General features: G+C 38.3%; 1 protein-coding gene across 9 annotated transcripts in view; it reads right to left on the reverse strand.

Moving 5' to 3' along the window:
* FGD4 (FYVE, RhoGEF and PH domain containing 4) overlaps positions 1–22,307 on the reverse strand; it is a 214,644-nt gene that overhangs the window by 17,444 nt on the left and 174,893 nt on the right. For 8 of the 9 annotated variants that reach the window (XM_077870512.1, XM_077870511.1, XM_077870517.1 and 5 more), the window contains 9 exons: positions 20,793–20,938; positions 20,225–20,381; positions 15,356–15,494; positions 12,793–12,851; positions 12,086–12,232; positions 5,935–6,107; positions 1,507–1,537; positions 1,203–1,295; positions 811–936 (listed from right to left, as the gene is read on the reverse strand). In XM_077870512.1, the coding sequence (XP_077726638.1) occupies positions 811–936; positions 1,203–1,295; positions 1,507–1,537; positions 5,935–6,107; positions 12,086–12,232; positions 12,793–12,851; positions 15,356–15,494; positions 20,225–20,381; positions 20,793–20,938 (1,071 nt within the window). Of the gene's footprint in view, positions 1–810; positions 937–1,202; positions 1,296–1,506; positions 1,538–5,934; positions 6,108–12,085; positions 12,233–12,792; positions 12,852–15,355; positions 15,495–20,224; positions 20,382–20,792; positions 20,939–21,643; positions 21,744–22,307 lie in introns of those variants that run through there. The other variant, XM_077870519.1, reaches the window with a different exon arrangement.

Raw genomic sequence — 22,307 nt, forward strand, 5'->3', positions numbered from 1 at the left:
TCTTTCTTTCTCTTTCTTTCTTTCTTTCTTTCTTTCTTTCTCTTTCTTTCTTTCTTTCTTTCTTTCTTTCTTTCTTTCTTTCTTTCTTTCTCTTTCTTTCTTTCTTTCTTTCTTTCTTTCTTTCTTTCTTTCTTTCTTTCTTTTCTTTCTTCTTTCTTTTCTCTCCTCCCTCCCTCCGCCCCCCCTCTCTTTCCCTTTCCCTTTTTCCTTTTCTTTCTTTTTCTTTCTTTCTTTCTTTCTTTCTTTCTTTCTTTCTTTCTTTCTTTCTTTCTTTCTTTCTTTCAGAGGGGGAAGGAGAGGCAGATAGAGAGGAAGACAGAATCCCAAGCAGACTCTGTGCTGAGTGAGTACGGAGCCTGATACAGGGCTCTGTCTCACCACTCTGAGATCATGACCCAAGCCAAAACCAAGAGTCGAACATTTAACTGACTGAGCAGTCCAGGGGCCAGGTCTTCATTTTTCTAAGTAAAACTGGTTCCAAGTCATCCTTGATTAGCATTATTCTCCATTTTAATTTCTTGATTGTCTCCTTATTGTCCTTATAATAATTTGAAATGCCTATTCATCTGTTTGATTTTTGTTATTTTCTCCATTAGAATGTAAGTTATGTGAAGCTGGGTATCATTTTGCTTACCATGTCTTCTCTAGGACCCAGCACAGTTTTTTGTATGTAGCTGTCATCAAAATTAGTTTATCAACTAAATGATTTATTTACTGAAAAAAAAAATTTTTTTTTGCCTTTTCAAACTTGGTGATTTTACACTTATCTAGTTACCAGCAACCTTCAGACCATTAAGAAATCTCACTTACATGTCCACATGCTCGACAATGATGCCTTCTTCTTGTCAGTGCATTGAAAGACTCTTTGCATTTCATACACATCGTTACTTCATTATCTCGGATCCATCTTGGAGCTCTTTTCCCTAGCTCAGCAGTCTAAAAAGGAAAGGTTCAATTTTAATAGAAAAAAATGGTTATTTCCATCTATTTACTTATTTATTTAAAAAGCACGTTTGACAACACTGTTCATATCATGCTTTGAAACTCAACACCTAGGAAAAGATATAAAAGGTTTAAAGAAATTTAACTAGCATAAAAAGGTACTCACTATTGTATTAATGTAAGAAAGAGTGAGATTCTGTCTAAATAGCCAGTTCTGGCATTGCAAAGAGAAAAGAACTTAAAGATTTATTCCAACTTACAGAAACCTCTGAGTGCATGTCATTATCCTTTGCAATTGCATTTCTGAAGGTTTCATGCCTCTGATGGAAAGCATCAATGGTCTCTTGAAGAGCCTAAAATATAAGTGAGATTCAAAGCACATAGTAAAATTTCACATGCAAATTAATGAAAATGCTATATTAAATAAACATCTGTGATGTAGGAATGATCTTAAAAATTAAATGACCTTGTTCTGATGTTGATATGTGTATACTATATGGGCACATTTATGGACACATACAAAGGTTACCAAAAAGCAAAAATGAAAAGAGAAATATGGTTTACCTTGATCCATTCTTCTTTGTCTTGCTCAGAACTAAAACAAAACAAAATTCAAGTGAATACAGAGAACATTAATGAGTTACATCTCATGAATAAAACTATGATTTAATGCTGTTACAACTTTCTGGAAAATCCAGGGATGTCCAGGAAGGAGTTACAATAAAAATAAAACAGAATCACTGGCAATTTAACAAATACTTTTTAATTTTTTTTTTAAGAAAGGGGGTGGAGGGGATTCTGGGTGGCTCCGTGGTTTAGCACCTGCCTTCGGCCCAGGGCATGGTCCTGGAGTCCCGGGATCGAGTCCCACATTGGGCTCCCTGCATGGAGCCTGCTTCTCCCTCTGCCTGTGTCTCTGCCTCTCTCTCTGTGTCTCTCATGAATAAATAAATAAAATCTTAAAAAAAAAGTAGCATCTCCTTAAAAAAAAAAAAAAAGAAAAGAAAAGAAAAGAAAAGAAAGAAAGGGGGTGGAGGGGCAGAGGGAGAGGGATAATCTTAAGCAGGCTCCACGCCCAGTGTGGAGCCTGATACAGGGCTCAGTCTCACGACTCTGAGATCATGACCTGAGCTGAAATCAAGGGTCAGATGCTTAACCAACTGAGCTACTTGGGCACCCCCCTGAACAAGTAAATTCTCTTTATTTTTTTTTTAAAACAAATTCTTAAAAAGAGTTTTATTTTTTAAAAAATTTTATTTATTCATTTGAAAGAGAGAAAGCATGAGCAGAGGGTTCGGGTGTAGTGGTGGCAGGGAGAGGAGAAGGGGGAGGGAAAGGGAAAAGTGAACTCCTCCCTAAGTAGAGACCTCAATGTGGGGCTCGATCCCAGGACATGGAGATCACAACCTGAGCTGAAGGCAGATGCTTAACCAACTGAGCCACCCAGGTACCCCTTAAACAGAGTTTTAGGCCATCCACTTTGGTATCCACAATTTTCGACTGGGAGAGTTACATTTAGCTTCCATTGATATACTGCCCTGATGTTAAGTTTAAACAACCATCACCTAGCTCAATATACTAGGTAACTGCAGATTTAGCATCATACCAGATATACAACTAATCTTCCAATTCACCTTTAAGAAAACACAGGAGGCTTTCAAAGGCTACTAGTCACAGCCCATCTTAGAAAAGATTACAGTTATCCTCTGGGATCTAAAATATCTTTGTAAGGCCTTAGGAAGTTATTTAACATTTCCTTTGACAAACAATTTCAAAAGAAAGCTTTCGGCAATATTGTACTTAACTTATAAAGCAAAGCAAATATTTTAGATGCTTGTAGGAAGGGTTCCACAGATTAATACTCCAGTATTTAATAATTTTCTGTTGGGGAAAAAAATTTCCTTGATTATGGTCTTCTATTTTCCTATTGAGGCAAATTTTCTTTATTTCATCACCCTTGCAGGTAGCTTACACCGGCTGCTGTCACAGAGTATATTAGAAAAGTCCCCATTAGTAGACTGGACAGTTAGATCTCCAAACGGAGCATTTTGAAGAATGCCAAAAGAGTGGGCTCTGTTGGCATACATTTGGTAGGCTAAGGCTAAGTTTGAGTTCCAGTCTGACCGTTACACGCCTCGCTCCCACAGGTATCCCATACGCAGGAATCTGGCAGGAGCTTTGCTCCGGTGATACCATCTATCTTGCCAGCAAATTTATTCCTCAGCATCATGATGTGCCAGGAATGCTGCTGGAATCTGTGCCTGTCAAATGGAAGATTCTGCTATTGTTCACTTGGGGATCCTTAGATGTAGACCCTTAGTATGCATGTGTGTGTGTGTGGGGGGGTGCTCAATCTTGCCCCTAAAAAGAGATTTCTTCCTACTGTAGTGCCCTGCCTGGATAAAAGCAGTTCTATTGCCTGGAATGAAGTTATTTCCTAGCTGCTTCTAGCCTTTTTTTTTTTTTTTTAAAGATTTTATTTATTTATTCATGAGAGACACAGAGAGAGAGAGTCAGAGGCAGAGGGAGAAGCAGGCTCCACGCAGGGAGCCCGACACGGGACTCGGGACTCGGGACTCGGGACTCGGGATCCCGGGTCTCCAGGATCAGGCCCTGGGCTGAAGGTGTTGCTAAACTGCAGAGCCACCAGGGCTGCCCCATGCTTCTAGCCTTTTAAATGCAAAGAAGTCTTCAATGCTTCAATGTTTAAATGCATTGACGAGTCTTCAATGCTTTTTGTTTTACTTGTCTCAAGTCTGGCGGATTTTTTACTCCTCTACTCCTTAGTATGTTTTTATACTCATTTAAAAGTATAAAACCATTAAATAAAAACTGTATACACAGAATAGTTTATATTCTTTTAAATATGAAAGAGGAAGCAGAGGGTCAGAGGTCAGTCTTAAGACTGACTCATTTAGCAAGAAAAGCAGAACTCTTTTTTTCCCAGGTGACTTCGGAACTGAGTGATCTTTAATAAACATCTCCAAACATACACCCAATTTTGGGCTCCAAGTAATCCCTGTGACATTCTGATGTTCTGAGACTTTCAGTGTTTGTCCTTATTCTTGAAAGAATCATAGGCTAGATGAAAAGTAATCACTTAATTTAGCTCTCCAATTCACCATATAATCATAAATACAATTGCAGCAATGGGAGTTGGGGAATAAGTCATTTAAGGAAAAATGACCATGTTTTCAATACCAATTGGATATTGAAATGTATCCAATAGTGCATATTGGAACTCTACAATTATTACTGCCAGTATGTAAGAGTATTCCTCAAGCATCAGCCATAGCCTGAAGAGAAAAGAGGCCAAAGATTCCTAAATCTTTCCCATTTAGGCAACCCACAAAACCTTGATAATCTCTCTTTCACTGTTTAGACACCTCTCTCGGGTTCACACATTTGTAAGTACGCTGGATTTCAGAGCAGCAGTGAGTGCCTTCATTCTTCTGCAATAAAAACTTCTTTGGTGATCAGAACTACTGAGGAGTCCTCCCTGTTGCCAGAACCAATCGCTCAGTGAGTCAAACACTGAGGACTCAGGTCAGGAGCCTCCAAGCAGAGCATGATACATTCTTCCCTTGGGTTTGGTGGCTGATCCCCAAACCCCACTAGAATGTAGAGAAATTGTACTATTCAAAGCCAAGTCCTCTATACTTTCAACTTATGCTTGAAATGCCACCTTGTAATCCTTAGAGCAGTCCCCTGGCAGCTTCCTAAGTAATGCCGGGTTCAGTATAGATTTTCTTCAGGAAATCTAAGAACTGGCTATTTCTTCAAATTGTGCCAGCCTGCTGTATCTCCTTTAACTGTAATTTCACCAATTTCCACCAATTCTCTGGGCAGAGATTTCCGGAAAAATTATTTATTCCCTTCTGAAAGTCTGAACTTCAAACGCTTATGAAGTTACTAAGTATAAATATCCAGGGTGAATTCATCTGAGGAGCCAGAACCACATGCTATTGGTGCAAGAGAATAAAAAGGAACGGGAAGTGCTGAGTCTCTAGATTCTCAAATATCAGAACCATCAGAGTCAGGATTGGTACTTAACCCTCCCATCTGTTACCTTCTGAAGGTTCCCAAATTTCACCATTCTTTTTTTTTTTTTTTAAAGATGGTACTTATTTATTCATGAGAGACACACAGAGAGAGAGGCAGAGGGAGAAGCAGGCTCCATGCAGGAAGCCCGATGTGGGTCTCGATCCCGGGTCTCCAGGATCATGCCCCGGGCCGAAGGTGGCGCTAAACCACTGAGCCACCCGGGCTGCCCAAGGCAGGTATTTAAAAACCTGACAGCACTCTATCTTCCAGAGGTTCACACATGAGGTAGCTAAGAGCCACTCTAGTGGTTCTCACACTTTTTTCCTCCTAAACATGGTTGTGTTAGGCAGATGGATGTCAGAACCCCAGCCTTTCTTTCCAACTCAACGAAGCTTATATAAAAGAACGACCCCTTCCAGAAGTTCTGGTTCCAGGAGGCCACTACAGCCACACATGGCCTCCTTGGTGTATCCTCCAACTGTAGCAGGAGAATCATGGCCTTTTCCACTCTGCCTCCTCTGAAAATCCTCTCCATTAAAGTCTCAATGAGTTACAGAGTCATACAGTTAATGCTTCAACATTTAGCATCAATAAACATCATGCACCAAAAGGAAGGGTGCAGGGAGGAAGGGTTAGGAGAGAACCCTTTCCTACAAGACTCAAAAGTCCAGCTTGAATGAAATAACTTCATTCTCTGAGCACCTTGCAAATCTGAAGAGTCAATTAAATTTACTGAATTCTTGTTGTCTTGAAAACCACTATGTAGACACTGTGAATAATATCAAAAGGGATAACATGGTTCTGTTTTAAGAGATTCTGTTTCTTTGCTTATGTCCAACCAGACTCCCAGAGATCTGCAGTATTCACTTGGGAACGATTCTCAGAATGATCCTCATACAACTCATTCTAATGCTGTTGGAAGGCTGTGTGTTGGAAGGTTTCTCTCACCTGGCTTGCAGTTCCAGTGTTCTCTCTTTCCCAGACACCTGGAAAGTATGTGGATATTCCTCATTGTGAGTCTCTACGATTTTCATTCCATCGATGCCGACCCTGGTTCGAACTGTGAATTTAGAGCCTACCAAGCTGAATCTTGGGACACAGTACAGCAACATGTTGTTGAACTGCAAGGAGACAGCACACACATCAATAAAAAGGAAAACAAAGAAGAAAGAAGAAAACAACCAATATTAAAAGTAGCCCTAGAAAAAAACTCCAAGGAATTCCCAGGGGAATATCATACCCTCTACATGAGCAAAGTTACCTAAATACTATATTGAGATTTTACGCTTGTATCAAAATTACCTTATTTTAGCAGTTATATTTCCCTTTATTGGTTCATAATATTTTGTTGATATTTAAGTAAATTTTTACTATTAAGAACATTAGTTCAATTAAATTCAGCAACAATTTATTAAGGACTTTCCATATATCAGGACCTAAAGTTCTCAACCATTTGTTGCAAAAGCTAAAGCCCGTAGGCAACAAAATTTCTACTTGTTGTATCTTACAAAGCAAGTTTACAAAAGCTACTAGAGGAAACCAGTAATACTTAAAATATTTTTGCTGGTATGTTTAATATTAAGTTAAAAAAAACCCCAAGTTATTAGTTTAGAACACATGGGGCTAGCACACTTAACTCTATGTAAAAAACTAAGTTACTGTTTTATATTGGCCTACATCTGAAGAATTTGTTATGTATGAATAGAAATGTCATCTATTTTTGCAAGAAGTTTTTATTTTTTTTTATTTTTTAAAGATTTCTTATTTATTTATTCATGAGAGACATGGAGACAGAGAGAGAGGCAGAGACACAGGCAGAGGGAGAAGCAGGCCCCATGCAAGGAGCCTGATGTGGGACTCGATCCGGGGTCCCCAGGATCACACCCTGGGCTGCAGGCGGCGCTAAACCGCTGAGCCACCAGGGCTGCCCTCGCAAGAAGTTTTTAAAGGTCTTCTTTACTAGATCTTCTTTTAAAAGGAACACTTTGTTTTGAAATAATCAGATTATGTATTATGCCTCATTTCTAGTCAACAATGAACAACCCTTGCTAACCAGGACCAAACAGTAGGTTTGGGAGGCACTTAATTCACTTTTGAATATATTCAAACACACAAAAGAAGGAAAGGCTAAATACTCAGGTTAATTGGTAGGCAGATTCCTAAAGAAGAGCCATACTTCTTCCTCCTTCATATTAATTGTTTCTAAAACTGCTTCTAGACTTACATATATTTTTCAAAGACAAGAACTACTGGGGACTTAAACTCTGTGCACTATGAAATCTCTCATGTCTCAGGATTATTATCTATAAAAGTCACAGGTTGTTTGGAGGATTAAATGAAGAAAAACATCCTGTGTTGCCAGGTTCCGTTTGGCTCCACACAGCCATCAAGGCAAGAGATGTTGAAGGACTTTTAAAACATTTCAACCGGCTTATGTGACGTTGCCCATTGTAGTCATTCTGAAAGCAAATTTCTTATCAGTTGTTCCTTATACATTATTTTACAAGTTCCTATAACCAGCGTCATAAATTTCATTTCCACACTGGATAACGTAGAGATAAAAGGACACTAAATACCCTTTTAACAGATGCACCTCAGCATCACATTTCACATTTACATTCTAGAAGAGAACCATAACGACCTATCATTAATGGTCCACTGTATTCTAAGCATGGCAATCCCCAGCCTCACTGCAGGATATAGGATTTGGAGATTTGAAAACACTCTGAAAGGCTCTCATCACCATCCCAGCTTGATTAAGGTAACAGCTTGCTGCTAACTGTTCCTGTGAACACTTTTTTTCCCTATCCTGTATGAAGGCCTTCTCAAAAGGAAATTTGGTCAAGGCTATGACCTGTAGTGCAAGAGCTACAGAGCAGCCACCAACATGCAGAAGGCTTAACTTTTTTTTTCTTTCTTCCTTTTTTCTTTTCCTTTCCTTTCTTTCTTTTAAAATTTATTTATTTGAGAGAAAGAGCGGGCAGGGGCAGAGGCAGAGAGAGAATCCCAAGCAAGCTCCCTGCCCATCATGGAGCCCAACATAGGGTTCAATCTCACGACTTTGAGATCCTGAGCTGAGCTGAAATCAAGAGTCGGACACTTAACTATGCCACCCAGGTGCAACCGCCATCTCATTTTTCTGCAAAGTAAGTGACAAATGTAATGTCATCTGAGTTATCTGATACTTGTACTCAAGTTCACTTCATAAAGTTCAGCAAAGTCTTATTTTATAGGAACACAGTCCATGAATGTGGAAGTTCCAGGTATTTGTTTTTTTGTTTTTAGTGGTGACACTCATATAAGATGACAGACTATTTTATAAATGGTATGTTTCTCTTTCCATTTTATGCTTGCAGGATTATGCTTCCCCTATTACATATGCTTCCTAAGTGGGACTTTACATTATAAACTGTCAATAATTATTTATTAACCTTATATAACTCATATCACAATCTAATGCTAGTCAATAAATACCCCTTTTCTTCTTCCTAGAGGTGAAAAGTAAGAGCTCCTAGAGGACATAAAGTAGAAGATGCCCTTTGTTCCCTCTGTGAATCTTGAGCCTGTGACCTAAGCCACCATCACCCTCCCTCTGGGTTTCTGCTGGTAGACTCAAAGAGGAAGTCAGAACAACTGCAGCACCAAGTAGATGGCTTTTCCTTTCAGTGCAGGAGATTCCTTTTCACCTGGGGGGTAGCTTAGAAGTGGTTATGGACAAGTGATCCCTGGCTGGTGGCAGGGAGGGGAGGAGCAAGCTTTTAAAGTGCTAGGCTAGAAGCCAGTCTCAATTTTACTAAAAGCACAGGGACAGTCCCCCTTCCTGATCATCAGTGTTCCTCAACTACTTTTTTCAAGTGTCTTGAAGTATTTGAGTGAAACAGTTCAATTTCATGTTTCACCAGAAACAGTTTCATTAAAGCTTGTTCTAGAGTTTGTAAAAGTACATTGTTGGAGAAAATTTCCAGTGTCTGCTGTGTATTCAAAGCTTAAATGAGTTAAGGGGAAAAAAAGTGAAACCTGTGAAGCAACAAGGAAATAAAGATGAAAACAACAAAGAGCCAAGAATAAAATCTCTTGGGTCATTCTATGGGATAATTTGGTGAGTTTTAAAAAAAACTTTCATATGTCAGGTGTGGTTATTTAATTTAGTCAACAGGTATCCTGCAGTAATATAAAAAAGCATGGAGTGGAGGCAAGCAAATGTGCAAACATGTGAAGCTGAGCTGAAAGTTGAAATCAGATTCTGCATGCAATTTGGCTTTTTAGAGAAATGTAACATAACCAGAGTAGGATACAGAAGACTAGCCCTCATTTTCTTCCTAGAGACAAAGAAAAGTAAGAATGGTACTTCTGAAGTTTCTACATACAAAAAACCAAGATGTTCTATGGGAAGAAAAGCGTGTTGGCAAGAGGAGTGTGTGTGACAAGAACAGTGCAGGGGGTGGAGGTGGGTGGCGTGCAGGGATTAATAGAATGGACCTACAGAAATGCTTCTAAGATGGTCTTCACAAGACGAAAATGCTTTCCAGTAACTCCTGCTTTATGACTCCATTTTCCTGGGAGGCAATGGCAAGAGAAGTTTGATAGCTTATAATAACTGGAACAAGATGGGTCCTTTCTTCAAAGTCACTACAGCTGTATTCCCCCAAGGCTCTTTGCCATCTGTCCTCCAAAGAGCTGCTTAATTTGGCTCTGCAACAAGGTATTCAACCTTAAACTATTTCCAGATAATTCTCAAATGTGAAAATTAAACCAAGGCAATTGGTTAGACACAGAGCTAGAAGCTTAACTACTGAAACTGTAATACAGAAGAGGGAAAGGAGAATTGCCTAAGCCCATAAAGGAAGGGTGAAGGCAAAGGGAACACATTAACTCCCATGCATTTTGCCCAAAAGAGTGTATTAAGCATGTCTTTTTATTCTGTATTTTTGATGCTCTGACATCTTGGGGTTTTGCTGACAATGGAGGGACCTGTCCCTCTCAGGGTTGCCCACTTCCTAGAAGTAGTAAATGACTCACCTGTAAGCATGTCTTTCATATGGAAAGCAACCAATCCAAAGGCCAAATTCCATTGCCTCCTTTCTTGAGCTCTTCTACACTGGGCCAGTATTCCCTTGCTCTAAACCCCCAGCGCCAGGTACCAGACAACAGCCCCTGTATGCTCCAGAGCCTGATGGAATTATTTAAACTAGCAAATCCTAAATCTGTTTATGCTGCCTTGCCCTTCCCTTCTCACTGAACCCACAATAAAGGCTCTTGCTCACATTTTCTCCTTGCTCCCTCTGCCTCCGTATGGACCCCAGTGCTTTCTCATGTAATCCCCATGGTAAAGCATGCCCCTCCTTTTGGGAATCTGTGAGTATAATGATCTTTCTCATGCAATCGTCTCCTGATCTGGTGGTCTCATCATACCTGAATCACAAAACCTACATTTCAAAATAAATAGACCTCTGAACCCTCAAGGACATCACAATCCTTCCTTTACACATTTTTAGCTCTCTTTGTAACCTCTGAGAGGTGAAGTACTTTTGTTGAGCTCAAATGAAGATTTTTACAGTTAATTTGGACAACATCTATCAACTTTTTAAAGTTACTGAGATGTAATTCACATAACATAAAACCCTTTTAAAACGTACAATTCATGGTTTTTAACATAGTTGTAAATTGTGCAACCATCATTACTATCTAATTCCAGAATATTTCATGACTCCAAATGGAAACCCTGTGTCCATTTCCTCTTCCCCACCTGTCCCAGGCAACCACTACTTATATCCTGCCTCTCCACATTTGCCTATTCTGGACATTGTACTTAATGAAATCATAGAGTGTGCGCTTTTGTGAATGGCTTCCTTCACTTGTCACAGTGCTTTCAAAGTTCATTCATGTAGCATGTACCAATATTCTGTTCTTTTTTGCCATATAGTATTCCATTGCATAGACATCCTACTATATCCATATCTCCAAATATTTTGGCTATTGTGAACAATTCTGCTGTAAACATTCATAAACATGTTTTGTGTAGATGTATGTTTTCAATTTTCTTGAGTTACACAAACTTGGGAAAACAGCTAGGCAATATGGTGACTTAATGTTCTTTTCGAAAAATGAGAGATACTGACCACCCCTGTGCATGATATTTAGTTCTTGTACATTTTCCTTTCAAAGGAGGCTGTAACCAGAAAGCAAAAACCTGTAAGCCCCCAATTAAACTCGTACTATGGCTGATGAGATGACTGCCTTGCAGCACAAAGTCAGACGTGAGTAATATGCTGAGAATTTATCATGTACCTGGTACTGGGCAGCCTCATGACCAATGTATCTCTGTTTCTGTGACTAGAATAACAATCCTAACAATAACTAACATTTACGTAGCTTATTGTTACTCCATGTTAGCTATTAGTGTAATTATTATTATATCAATAGATACAGAAAAGAACTAGATTTAGGAGACTAAAAACATAATGGCCTGGATGCCCCAAGAAGAGCTCTTACATTTGAGATAAGCCCCAGACTAACTGTCATTTCCAGGAAGTAAAGGAAGGGACCGGGACCCACTGCGGTAAAAAGGAACTCTCTGGCAAATTCACACACTTTTCACAGAGAGATTTTAGGCACGAGCTTCACAACCTTGAGAATACATTTTCTCAGACTGGAAAGATCAAAAGTAGTGATCAGAGCGGGTTAAGAAGAGAACTCTGGTCAGAAAATGGTACCTGTCAGCCTCTAAGAATGAAAGGAAAGAGTGGCTCTGAAACAAGGAAAATGTGAGAAAATCTATCAGTCCCCGCAACCCCGCCCCCCACACTGATAGCTAAGATCATCACAGGTTGTGTGTTCAGCTGTGTGTTACTAATGTAACTGACACGTGGTAGGTAAGGACACAGAAAAATTATTTTTAAAATACCTTAGGATTGGTGTCCTTGAAAGAACAAGGTTTAGTTACTAAGGACAGTCCCTTCTGTGGAACCCTGGCAGTGCCGACTAAACCAGTTTAGACAGAACTGCTTTGGTAAGCAAGCAAGCATCCTGCTTTTCCAAGAGGTCCAGAACCACATTTATGAATTATTTGTATGTGACCAGCTCACACCAGAATACTCACCAAGAAAAGGTAGCGTTCTTGTGCTGATGTGTTCCGAGCAGCTAGCTTGAGGATCTGTCCCTCTTTTATGAGTTCATTTGAAGGATTTACAATGTCTTCTTCCTCTCCCAACATTTCATAAATCTCTAAGAGTTTTTTCAGGTTCTCCTAGGAAATTAAAACAAAACACAGCAAGACCAAATAAAAGGAAGTTTTATCTTAGTGGCTTTAATAATACAATGACCTTAACAAAAATTTGGATAATTCAGAAGGGAATGGGACTAAGCATAAATTTGGTATAAAATGTGTCAGTTATGGGCAAATTGAAAACTGGGAGAAGAGAGGAGAGGATTATTCCACACAACACTAAACATTTTATAAAGAATCTTTTTTAAGAATAGACCCCAGTAGTTAAGGTTTTTTTTTTTTTAAGATTTTATTTATTTAATCATGAGAGACACAGAGAGAGAGAGAGGCAGAGGCACAGGGAGAGGGAGAAGCAGGCTCCATGCAGGGAGCCCAACGTGGGACTCGATCCTGGGTCTCCAGGACCATGCCCCGGGGTGAAGGCAGGTACTAAACCCCAGAGCCACCCAAGCTGCCTTATAAAGAATCTTTTTTGTTGACCTGTATCAACTCGTTTTGGTTCACACCTGCAGATAACATGAGGCTATATTATTGACAATTCTCTAACTACAAGATTCCCATTTCCTTTGTAAATCACTTACCATTTTTCTTATTGCACTATTAGAATGGCTTGCTGCTGTAGATATGATTTCAAGTGATTCTAGATAGGGAAAAAAAGAAAATTAAATAAATATATTTTGTTGTTTCTATGCTATTAGATAGTTGAGTAACATATACAGCAAGAAGAAGAAAATCTGACACCGCTGACCAAATCTGACACCAAAAGTTGGGGCAATTTCTATTTATAATATGGATACTTTTCAGAAGTTCATTTGCAAGCAGATTACTTGGAACTTGAAGGACATTTCCTTGTAAATAGTCATACACAACTATACATATAACCTATATAACGGACCTTCAAAATTAATAAATACCATGTACACCAGACTGGCACAAGGCACTTTGCCAGATGCTTTCATATATATTTTATGTCCCTTCATTCTTATTCAACCTTGAATGGAGAGTCTGTTAGCTAGCTCCTCTTGGCAGATGAAACAAATGGCAAGTGATGTGGCTTGGTTAAGGTCACACAACTATGATACTGTGGGGCCACACTGGAACCTACATCTTCTGTTTCAAAGTTACAACACTACAGCAGTAATACTATTTTAGGAGTTTTATAAGCAAATTAACCACCAACCATAACCAACTTTCTTTGGGAAAACGTACACAGTTCTAGTTTTGGTTGGATGAAGGGGAATCCTCTGATGCCAATGCTAATGGAAATTTCTTTTGCTGAGCAGGTGGTGTGAGAGATGGGAATGGGAACTGCCTGGTATGGGCAAGATAGGAGCTCTGGCACTCACTGCTCATGAAAAGCTGTGCAGGCTGAAGCCTCCTGCTGGATCAACCCCAGGGAATGCCCTCAATCCTAAATCATGTCCTGCTCTTTCTTTTCTATCTTATGAATACCAGCCTGATTAATTCTGTTACTGCAACAACCTCATTACTTCTGGACCAAATTCTCTCTGTCTTCTTTGTTCCATGGCTGAACAGAATGCACTTTGGTTGCTTTCTCCCCTCCTTTGGGTCTTTAAAAGCACTTCTGTGATTTCCTTACAATTTTAGTTTAAAGAGCAATGGGAAACCAAAGAGAGTTCTAAAATACCCTATAGTGTTGCTAACTTTCTCATTTTTTGACGCTGAATTTTTATTTAAATTTTGGAGGACTATCCTGATTGGGGCAATTCTGTGCATTCCCTGCAGGATTGAAGGTAGAGGGAGACAAAATAAAATAACCTGGAATCAGCAGTTTGAGGAGTAGCAGTGATGATCCCACCTTTAATCCTACCACTAGGTCGGCCACCAAAACCAACCACTCAGCCCAGATGAGTGGGAAGTGGGCATGAAGTGGAAAGTGGAAGAAGTCAAGTCAGGATAATTCTAAACTATAAAGAGGGAAAGGGAAGAAGAGAAGTTCCTGTGGTCATTGACTCACTTGGGGGTGGGAAAAATCTATCAGAGAAAGCCTCTGTTCAAAAAAAAGACCCAGGCTGCCAAGACCAAAGTTTATATTCTGTGTTCCTCCTCTCTCAACAGGGTTCACTTAAAATAATGACAAGAAATTATTAGCAAGGTACCAATGTTTTAAGATTGTACAACATTGTTAGTAATTGACATTAAGTCATTTCTATCTCTTAAATTTGTATCCTGCCTTTCAGTTACTTATTTTTTAATAAAAGAAAAATTTTAAAGTAAGCTATACACTGAAAGTGGGACTTGAACTTATGACCCCTAGATCAAGAGTCATATGCTTTTGATTTTTTTAGTTATTTTTAAAGATTTTATATATTCATTTGAGACAGAGACAGAGAGAGCCAGAGCAAGCCCGAGAGCAGGGGGAGAGGCAGAAGTAGGCTCCCTGTTGGGCCAGGAGGGAGGGAGGGAGCCACCATCCCAGGACCCAGAGATCATGACCTGAACTGAAGGCAGATGCTTAACCATTTGAGCCACCTAGGCTCCCCTGCTTTGATTTTTTAAAAAGGCACGAGAGAAAAATGAAATAAAATAAAAATAAAAATAAAAAGGCACGAGAAAGTAAAGTATCGTAACTCCTGAACCTTAAAAAGAATCCATTTGTTAGTATCTAATGAAAAAATAGAAGATAACTGGAAGAATAAGGTTTTCCTGGGAAAATGTTAACTGACACTAAAAAGCATCATTTTCTCTTTTCTTTTAGGGTTGGTAGAGCCAACTTTGCTAGGGTTATTTTTACATAGTAAGTGTCATTTTAGCTTTCTTGGATGCATCAGCCTATCTAATTAACCAGCAGCACCCGTAATTCTGAATGGTTGTATTCTTCCTGTGAGAAGGTAATTGTGTATTGCTATTCCAGATGTCTCTAAGACTATAGTTTCAGATTTCCAAGTTAATGATTAACGTGAAATCAGCATGATAAATGTGATTTGCATTGCTCTAAACCTGTGATTTGGGCTCAGAAGTGCTTGCCTAATTGAGATGTTGATGACAATTTCCAGTGAGGTTATTTTTTGGCAGCAATATTTTACTAAATTGGCTGTGAGACACATCTTGCTCTTTAAATCACAAGGCTGCCTGGCCACTGGTTACCCCATAATAGAAAGGGAGTGGGAGAGAAATATTTACTTTTAGCATCATTCCAGTCCGGAGAATCAGGGGGCAATTTCCTTAGGTAGTCCTTCAGGAGCATCTCATACCGGGGAATCCGCTGAACAGGTTCTAGCATGTGATGCTGCAAAGTCAAGCTCCCACAGATCTTCTGTTTCTATAATGAGAAAGGTTTTAAAGAAAGATAAAATGAAGTTGGCCAATCTAAAAACTCACTGTTGTACAGTATTTTTCTGTATTTTCAGTATTATCAAGGACAGTGTTTCCTTACAAAGGGTGGTGTGTGAATCACTTGCCTCAGATAGACCAAAGGCACCATTAAAAATGCAAATTAGGAACTCCACCCCAATCTATGAAACCACAATCTCTGAGGCCTGCAAATATGCATTTTTCAATACCCCAGATTCTTACAACATTAAAGTCTGAGACCCACTAATCTAGTATAAGAACAGAAAGAAAAATCAAGCAGAATTTTAAGGAAGATTCCAGATTGCTGGCAACCGCTTCAATTAGTCACTAGAAGAGTTTCTGTGGCCACAGTATTGAATCATACTCCAGAGATTTTTAAAAGATGCATATATTTAATGAGGTTCACTAAGTACAACCGTATTAAATGACTTTAGACTCAGCAGAAACTATTTAATAATAAGGCTACCATAAATATCACTTCCTTTAAACTTAAAAAAGACTCCACATAGAAGAATGACAAGATCGAGCATCTTATTATCTCTCACAAAATTTTAATTTTTCATAGGCCACGACAGTCTTTTCCATTAGAAACTGAACTCTGGAAATAGATCTCCTTTTCTTACAGCAAAATTGAGTCTATAGCCCTTGCTTTCAATAAGCTGTTAATATAAGACAGGGAAAAGATTATTTGAAAAATAAGATGTATTCTTATTCATATTAAACAAAGCAGGAATCCTATTAAAATATTCATTGAGCTCATACCATGATAAAGGCACTGCGGGGAATGAAGGTTTACTAAGACATGATGTTTGTATTCAAGCAAACAAGAAACTAAAGCCTTCAAAGAGGGCATTCAACATGAACTCTGATGAGCGCAGCCTCTGGTGGAAAGGAAGGTGAAGAAGACTAGGGGACAAGAGCATGAAGGACCTTGAAGAATAGGCCCACGGCAGTGGGATATGAAACATGTTAAGTTTTGTTGGAAAATAAGATATATATGTGTGTATATACATATGGAAACATAGGATGAAGAAGAAAAGGTAATCTGGGGTAATAAGATAAGCTTAGTTTAGACTTGCTTCATCTAACGCAGAATTTCCTGCAGGAGAGCAATCTCATTAGATCTGAGATGTATTAACATTAATCTACTGCAGTGTGTCTTTAGGGGAGATGTGGGAAAATTAGTTTGGAAGCTATTGTTGTAGACCAGGAAAAAAGAGCCTGAAATCAACATGGAAGCTGAAGAAATAACAGCTTTCCTTAATAAAGTATAAAATTGTAATGTTATAGGTTCAGCCATCTCATTTGATTTTCTCCAACAAACCTATTACATATGTGTATTGGAAATATATATATTATTACATATTATATGTATATGAAACATAGGAAAATATTACTGATCCCCACATTTTTACACAAAGAAACTGTGGCTCAGAGAAGTTAAGAGTCTTCTAAGGTCCAGTGACTAAGTGGTTGAATTCTAAACTTAGTTGGTTGGTTCCCAATCCACTAAGACAGTTTAGAAGTAGGAAATGACTCGAAACGATGACCCTAGGGGCATCTGTAGGACATGATGGTTAAAGGCTCAGGAACATGAGGGTGTGAAGGCCAAGAAGACTGTGAAGGGTCAACCCTGGACTCTGTCCACATTTCAGTATAAGCAAAAGGGGCTAGTAAAAGAATGAAAGGAGCCAGCATTCAGAAGGTAGATGAGTGCTTAATCATGAGAGAAGAGAAATAAAAAGTGAATGGAAAGAAGCAGGACTTTTGGCTGAGGAAGGAGACTGGCAAAATCCTCCCTGGGAAATGCAACTAGAAAGCTGGACAAGATTGATAAAACCATCATTTTAGGGATCCCTGGGTGGCGCAGCGGTTTGGCGCCTGCCTTTGGCCTAGGGCACGATTCTGGAGACCCAGAATCGATTCCCACGTCGGGCTCCCGGTACATGGAGCCTGCTTCTCTCTGCCTGTGTCTCTGCCTCTCTTTCTCTCTCTGTGACTATCATAAATAAATAAAAATTAAAAAAAAAAAAAAACCATCATTTTAGCAATCTGGAAACTGACCAAAGGCACAGAACAATCTGAAAAGCATTTATGCTTTAAAAACTGTAGACCTTTGGGTAAGAAGAGTGAGAATTTGTGGCACTCTGGCCTGGGGTGAACACCCACTCCTCCCTCAGCTAAAGAAGGTTCAGTGACTAGAAGGTTCATTTTGGGTGGGACTGGCTGTGAGGACTGGCACATCTCTGCTAAAGTTGAAGAAAGCTCATTATTAGATCTGGAGTGGTGGGCAATGCACACACCTAGCGACACTGTCAGTGGAAATGTCTTGAGGTGGGCTAGTGGGGAAGACCAATGTCACCACTAGCCTGAAGCTGTGGTTGGAGGTGGAGGGAGTGGGGGAGGTTAGATAATAATTTTATTCGCTGAGGTTGTGTGAATGATCAGCAAAGACAGAAGACAGCTTTTATAGATTTAGCCTAAGCAAATTACTAAATAAACAAACAAAACTAACCAAAGCCACTTTCAGTGGGGGAAATCAAAACCTAGAGTTGCTACAACAGGCTATCTAAAATGCCCTATATTCAGCAAAATATATGAGAAACAGTAAACTGTTACTACTTACTAAACTGAAAAAAGGCAATCAAAAGAAATTGTCTCTGAACACAGATACTGGATGTAGCCAGCAAAGACTTCAATTGGAGCTATTATAAAAATGATCAAAGAAATGAAATTGTATTTGAAAAACATGAAAAGCATAACAATAATGAATGCATAAATAGCAATTTCCAAGGAGGAAACAGGCATTATAAAAAGAACCAATGGTAGTTCTGGAGTTGAAAAGGACAAGAGCTGAGATAAAAAATGCACCGCAGAGACTCAACAGCAGAAGAAAACGTCAATGAACTCAAAGAAATATTAATAGAAATTATACAATCTGAAGAACAGAAAAAAGATTGAAGAAAAATGAACAGTCTCAGAAACTTGTAGAACAACAAGAATACCAATATATATGTAATTGAAATAAATTATTTCAAGAAATAATGGCTGAAAACTTCTCAAATTGATTTTAAAAAAAGTACACATCTAAGAAATTCAAACCTAAATATAGAAAGATTCACATTAGACACATCATATTCAAACGGTTGAAAGACAAAAGCAAAAAGATAAATCTGAAAACAAGAGAAAAACAATTCAGCACATACAGAAAATATCAATACAATTCGTAACTTCCCATATAAAACAACAGAGGACAGAGCACAGTGAAACGGCATTCATTTTGCTGAAAGAAAAAAAAAAACTATTAACCAAGAATTCTGTATCCAGCAACACAATTCAACAGTATAGGAAAAAGAGGGATATTCCCAACTAAACAAAGACCAAGAAAATTTGTTGCTATCTAATCTCTAATCTCTGCCTTACAAGAAAGACTTACCACTTTATGTAGAAAGGAACTTACTTCAGAAATGATAAATATATGGGTTAATAAATATATTTATAGATATATTTTGTCTTTATCCTCCCTTCTTTTTTTCTCCCTTCTTTCAAAGACATAAAATTGTATAAAATAATAATTACATCACTGTAATTATAAGATGAAACATATACAGCGGTAATCTATAGGAACTAAAAGCACAGAGGATGGGAGAACAGAGCTGCAATAGAGCAAAATGCCTAGAGTCGACAAGAATTAAAGTTAGTATTAATCTTTTTTAAAAAAGATTTTATTTATTTATTCATGAGAGACACAGAGAGAGAGAGAGAGAGAGAGGCAGAGACACAGGCAGAGGAAGAAGCGGGCTCCATGCCAGGAGCCCAACCCGACGTGGGACCCGATCCCGGGTCTCTCGGATCACGCCTTGGGCTGATCACGCTAAACCGCTGAGCCACCTGGACTGCCCAGGTTAGTATTAATCTGAAGTAGACTGTGATAAATTAGTTTTTATTTTATAATTTCTCCAACAAACAGTAGGAAAACTAAATGAGAAACTGATTAAAATTTAGAGGAATTAAAATGGTAAAATATAAAGTATTTAGATAGCACAAAAGAAAGCAAAAAAGGAGCAGTAGAATCCCCACCCCAAGAACCTTATGTGATCAAAAGAATTCCTTTTTGATACTTAAACTTTACAAAATAATAAGTTACTAACCACTTTGACTAGAGAATCAAATAGAAATTACCATGGTGTTATTAAAGTATATTATCCAGATTTGGTGAAATTGAAAAAAAAAAATCAGAACACATATATAAAGTGATACACACACACACACACACAATCCAGAATAATAATGTTTGCAGAATGTTAGGGTTTATGGCACTCATTCTTTATATTCATTTCTATATTCCTTCCATTATCTCAACCTCTGAAAGGAAGAAAGGCAGAGACCTGAATGGGAGCTCACCTTATAATTTTATGTGTATCTTTATAAAAGCTAGACTCAAAAGCAGAGAATTTACTGCTCAGCACATGGCACGTGCTCAATAAACATGTTAAATTTGCAGAGATCATCTTTGCCTAATTCAGAATAGCATGGAATTTGGCGGTCTCAGAAATAGGTCTCAATTTACAGACCAATGCTGTAATCCCAGAGATGCAGGGTTTCACAAGATGTGTCAATCTAAACTTTAGATCTAGACGGCATTATGATTTCTGCAGAAAAACTAATTCATAGCCTTGAACAAAAGAGTCCAATCACCTGAATTTCTTCTACTACTGCTTTGAACTGAGGAATACGCTCGGTCATGTTTTTAACCAGTTCCATTGCATTATCAAATCCCTTCACGTATTCTCCATACATCTTAAGGAATGGTGCCAATTTCTGAAGGATGTCACCAATTCTAGGGGTTGTTTCCCTGTACAAAATAGAAAAACAGGTCATTAAGATTTCTTATAGAGTGAATTAATAGGACTCCAAATGAAGTGATCACTTTAGATAAAGTGATCTACACATGCTCTGTGCTTTATCAGACCCACCTTGCTGTGAGATGGGTAGAAAACGAAGCAGCACCTTTTTAAAACTCCGGATTACCCCTGATATCTCATCTCCACTAATTAAAAGATAGTTTGGAGAGCAGATATGAAATCCTTTTCAACCAAAGCTAAAAATGTACCACAACTTCTATCAGTGGTCTTTACCATAAAAACTTAACACAAATGTTTGGCTATAGCTCTCTGTGTAGCGTTATTGTTTCAATTCAAAAGCAAATAACACAGCATCTAACGTGACTTCCTTAGGTATATCATTTGCTGTTTACTCCTCTTACCATTCTTGCATTCGTTTTTCCAGCTCTGGCAATAGGAATTTACTATGGAAGGCATTTATTGATGAGATATTAGAAAAGATTTTATTCACCATCTCTGCTTGAAATGAGCCTCGATTTGCTTCTTCTAATAATTTGCAGTAAAATACCTGAATAAGAGAATAAAGCAAACATTAGTTCAAATTTATTGGTTACCACCTAACACTGTGCTAGGCATATAGTAGGCTCTCAGTAACTTTTGTTGAATCAATGAAATAAGGTTCATGGTTCAAGAAATCAATCATTTTCAAAATGTCCGAATATATGTTTTGATTGAGAAGAACCAGGAATTAGAATTAGAAAACTTGACTCTAACCTAGGCTATGCCTCTATTTGGGGTGGGTTAACCTTTCCTATGCCAGAGAATTTCCAATTGAGGTAAAGGAGTAAATTTACTCCTATCTGTAAGTAGAGTTAAGAGAGGTGGAAAGCTTTATATACAACAGTAATTGTGGTATTTTTCACTCCTCTTTGTTTTGAATGGCTTCGATGGCACGTATATCATAATGCCCTTTATTGTAATTTGTTGGCATAAATATCATTTTCCCTATGAAAACTATATGCCTCCTTAGGGAGGGAGGCTATCATAATTTAGTTCCCACAGTAGAATGCTTAATAAATATCTGGTCAATGGATAAATAAAAGAGTATTTCAGTTCACAGATGTTTTCCGTGCTTTTAAGTAAGTAATAATGCATGATAATTTGAACAATTATACGAGGATAAAAAGATCTTCTCCTGTACAAAATAATGAGTATCTTAAAAACAATTTAAAAAAATTGCAGTCTTAGCTATACTCCACTAGGGCTACTATACCTCTTAATTGCCATTCTGTTAAATGTAGGCAGAAGGAGGTCTGTTCCTTCATAATGTCCAGATGGTTGTTAATTTTCTAAATTCACCTCCACTGCATTTTCTTGGGAGGCAAAAAGAACACAAAATTATGTCCTTGGAGACTCCAATAGATAGGATATTTTAAGTAATTAAGACTCTAAATTCTCAAAGGTCAGCAATAGCAGCTGACAAAAAAGAACAAAAAAGAAAAAACAAAAACCCGCAAAACCTGGTAAGAGGACAAGACACATTTCCATGATGGGAATATCCAACATTTCAGGTCTGTAATCCTCACGAGGAGAAAAATTCTTTCAAAGGTACAAACTCAACATGAATTGATGGACTTACAATGAATTTCTTCAGAAAGTGAGTGTTTTAAGTCACAAACTCATTATTTCAAAGAACAGAACCCTTAATCTGGCCCCTTAAGGCTCACTCTAACAGGGCCATAGTTTACTCTAGGAACTGATGATAAGGAGGCCTGTTGCCACGAAGTTCTAGTTTTCCAAAGGCAGAAGTGGGACAATGCTTCTTATAATTAACACTCAAACACGGCAACTTTCTCATTTAATAAGAGGAGTCTATATTAGCAATCTACCAATTATCTTGTTTTTTTATCATTAAAATAATATTAAGATGCCTTAGT

This window comes from Canis aureus, chromosome 25, assembly GCF_053574225.1.
Source record: "Canis aureus isolate CA01 chromosome 25, VMU_Caureus_v.1.0, whole genome shotgun sequence".
NCBI lineage: Eukaryota > Metazoa > Chordata > Mammalia > Carnivora > Canidae > Canis > Canis aureus.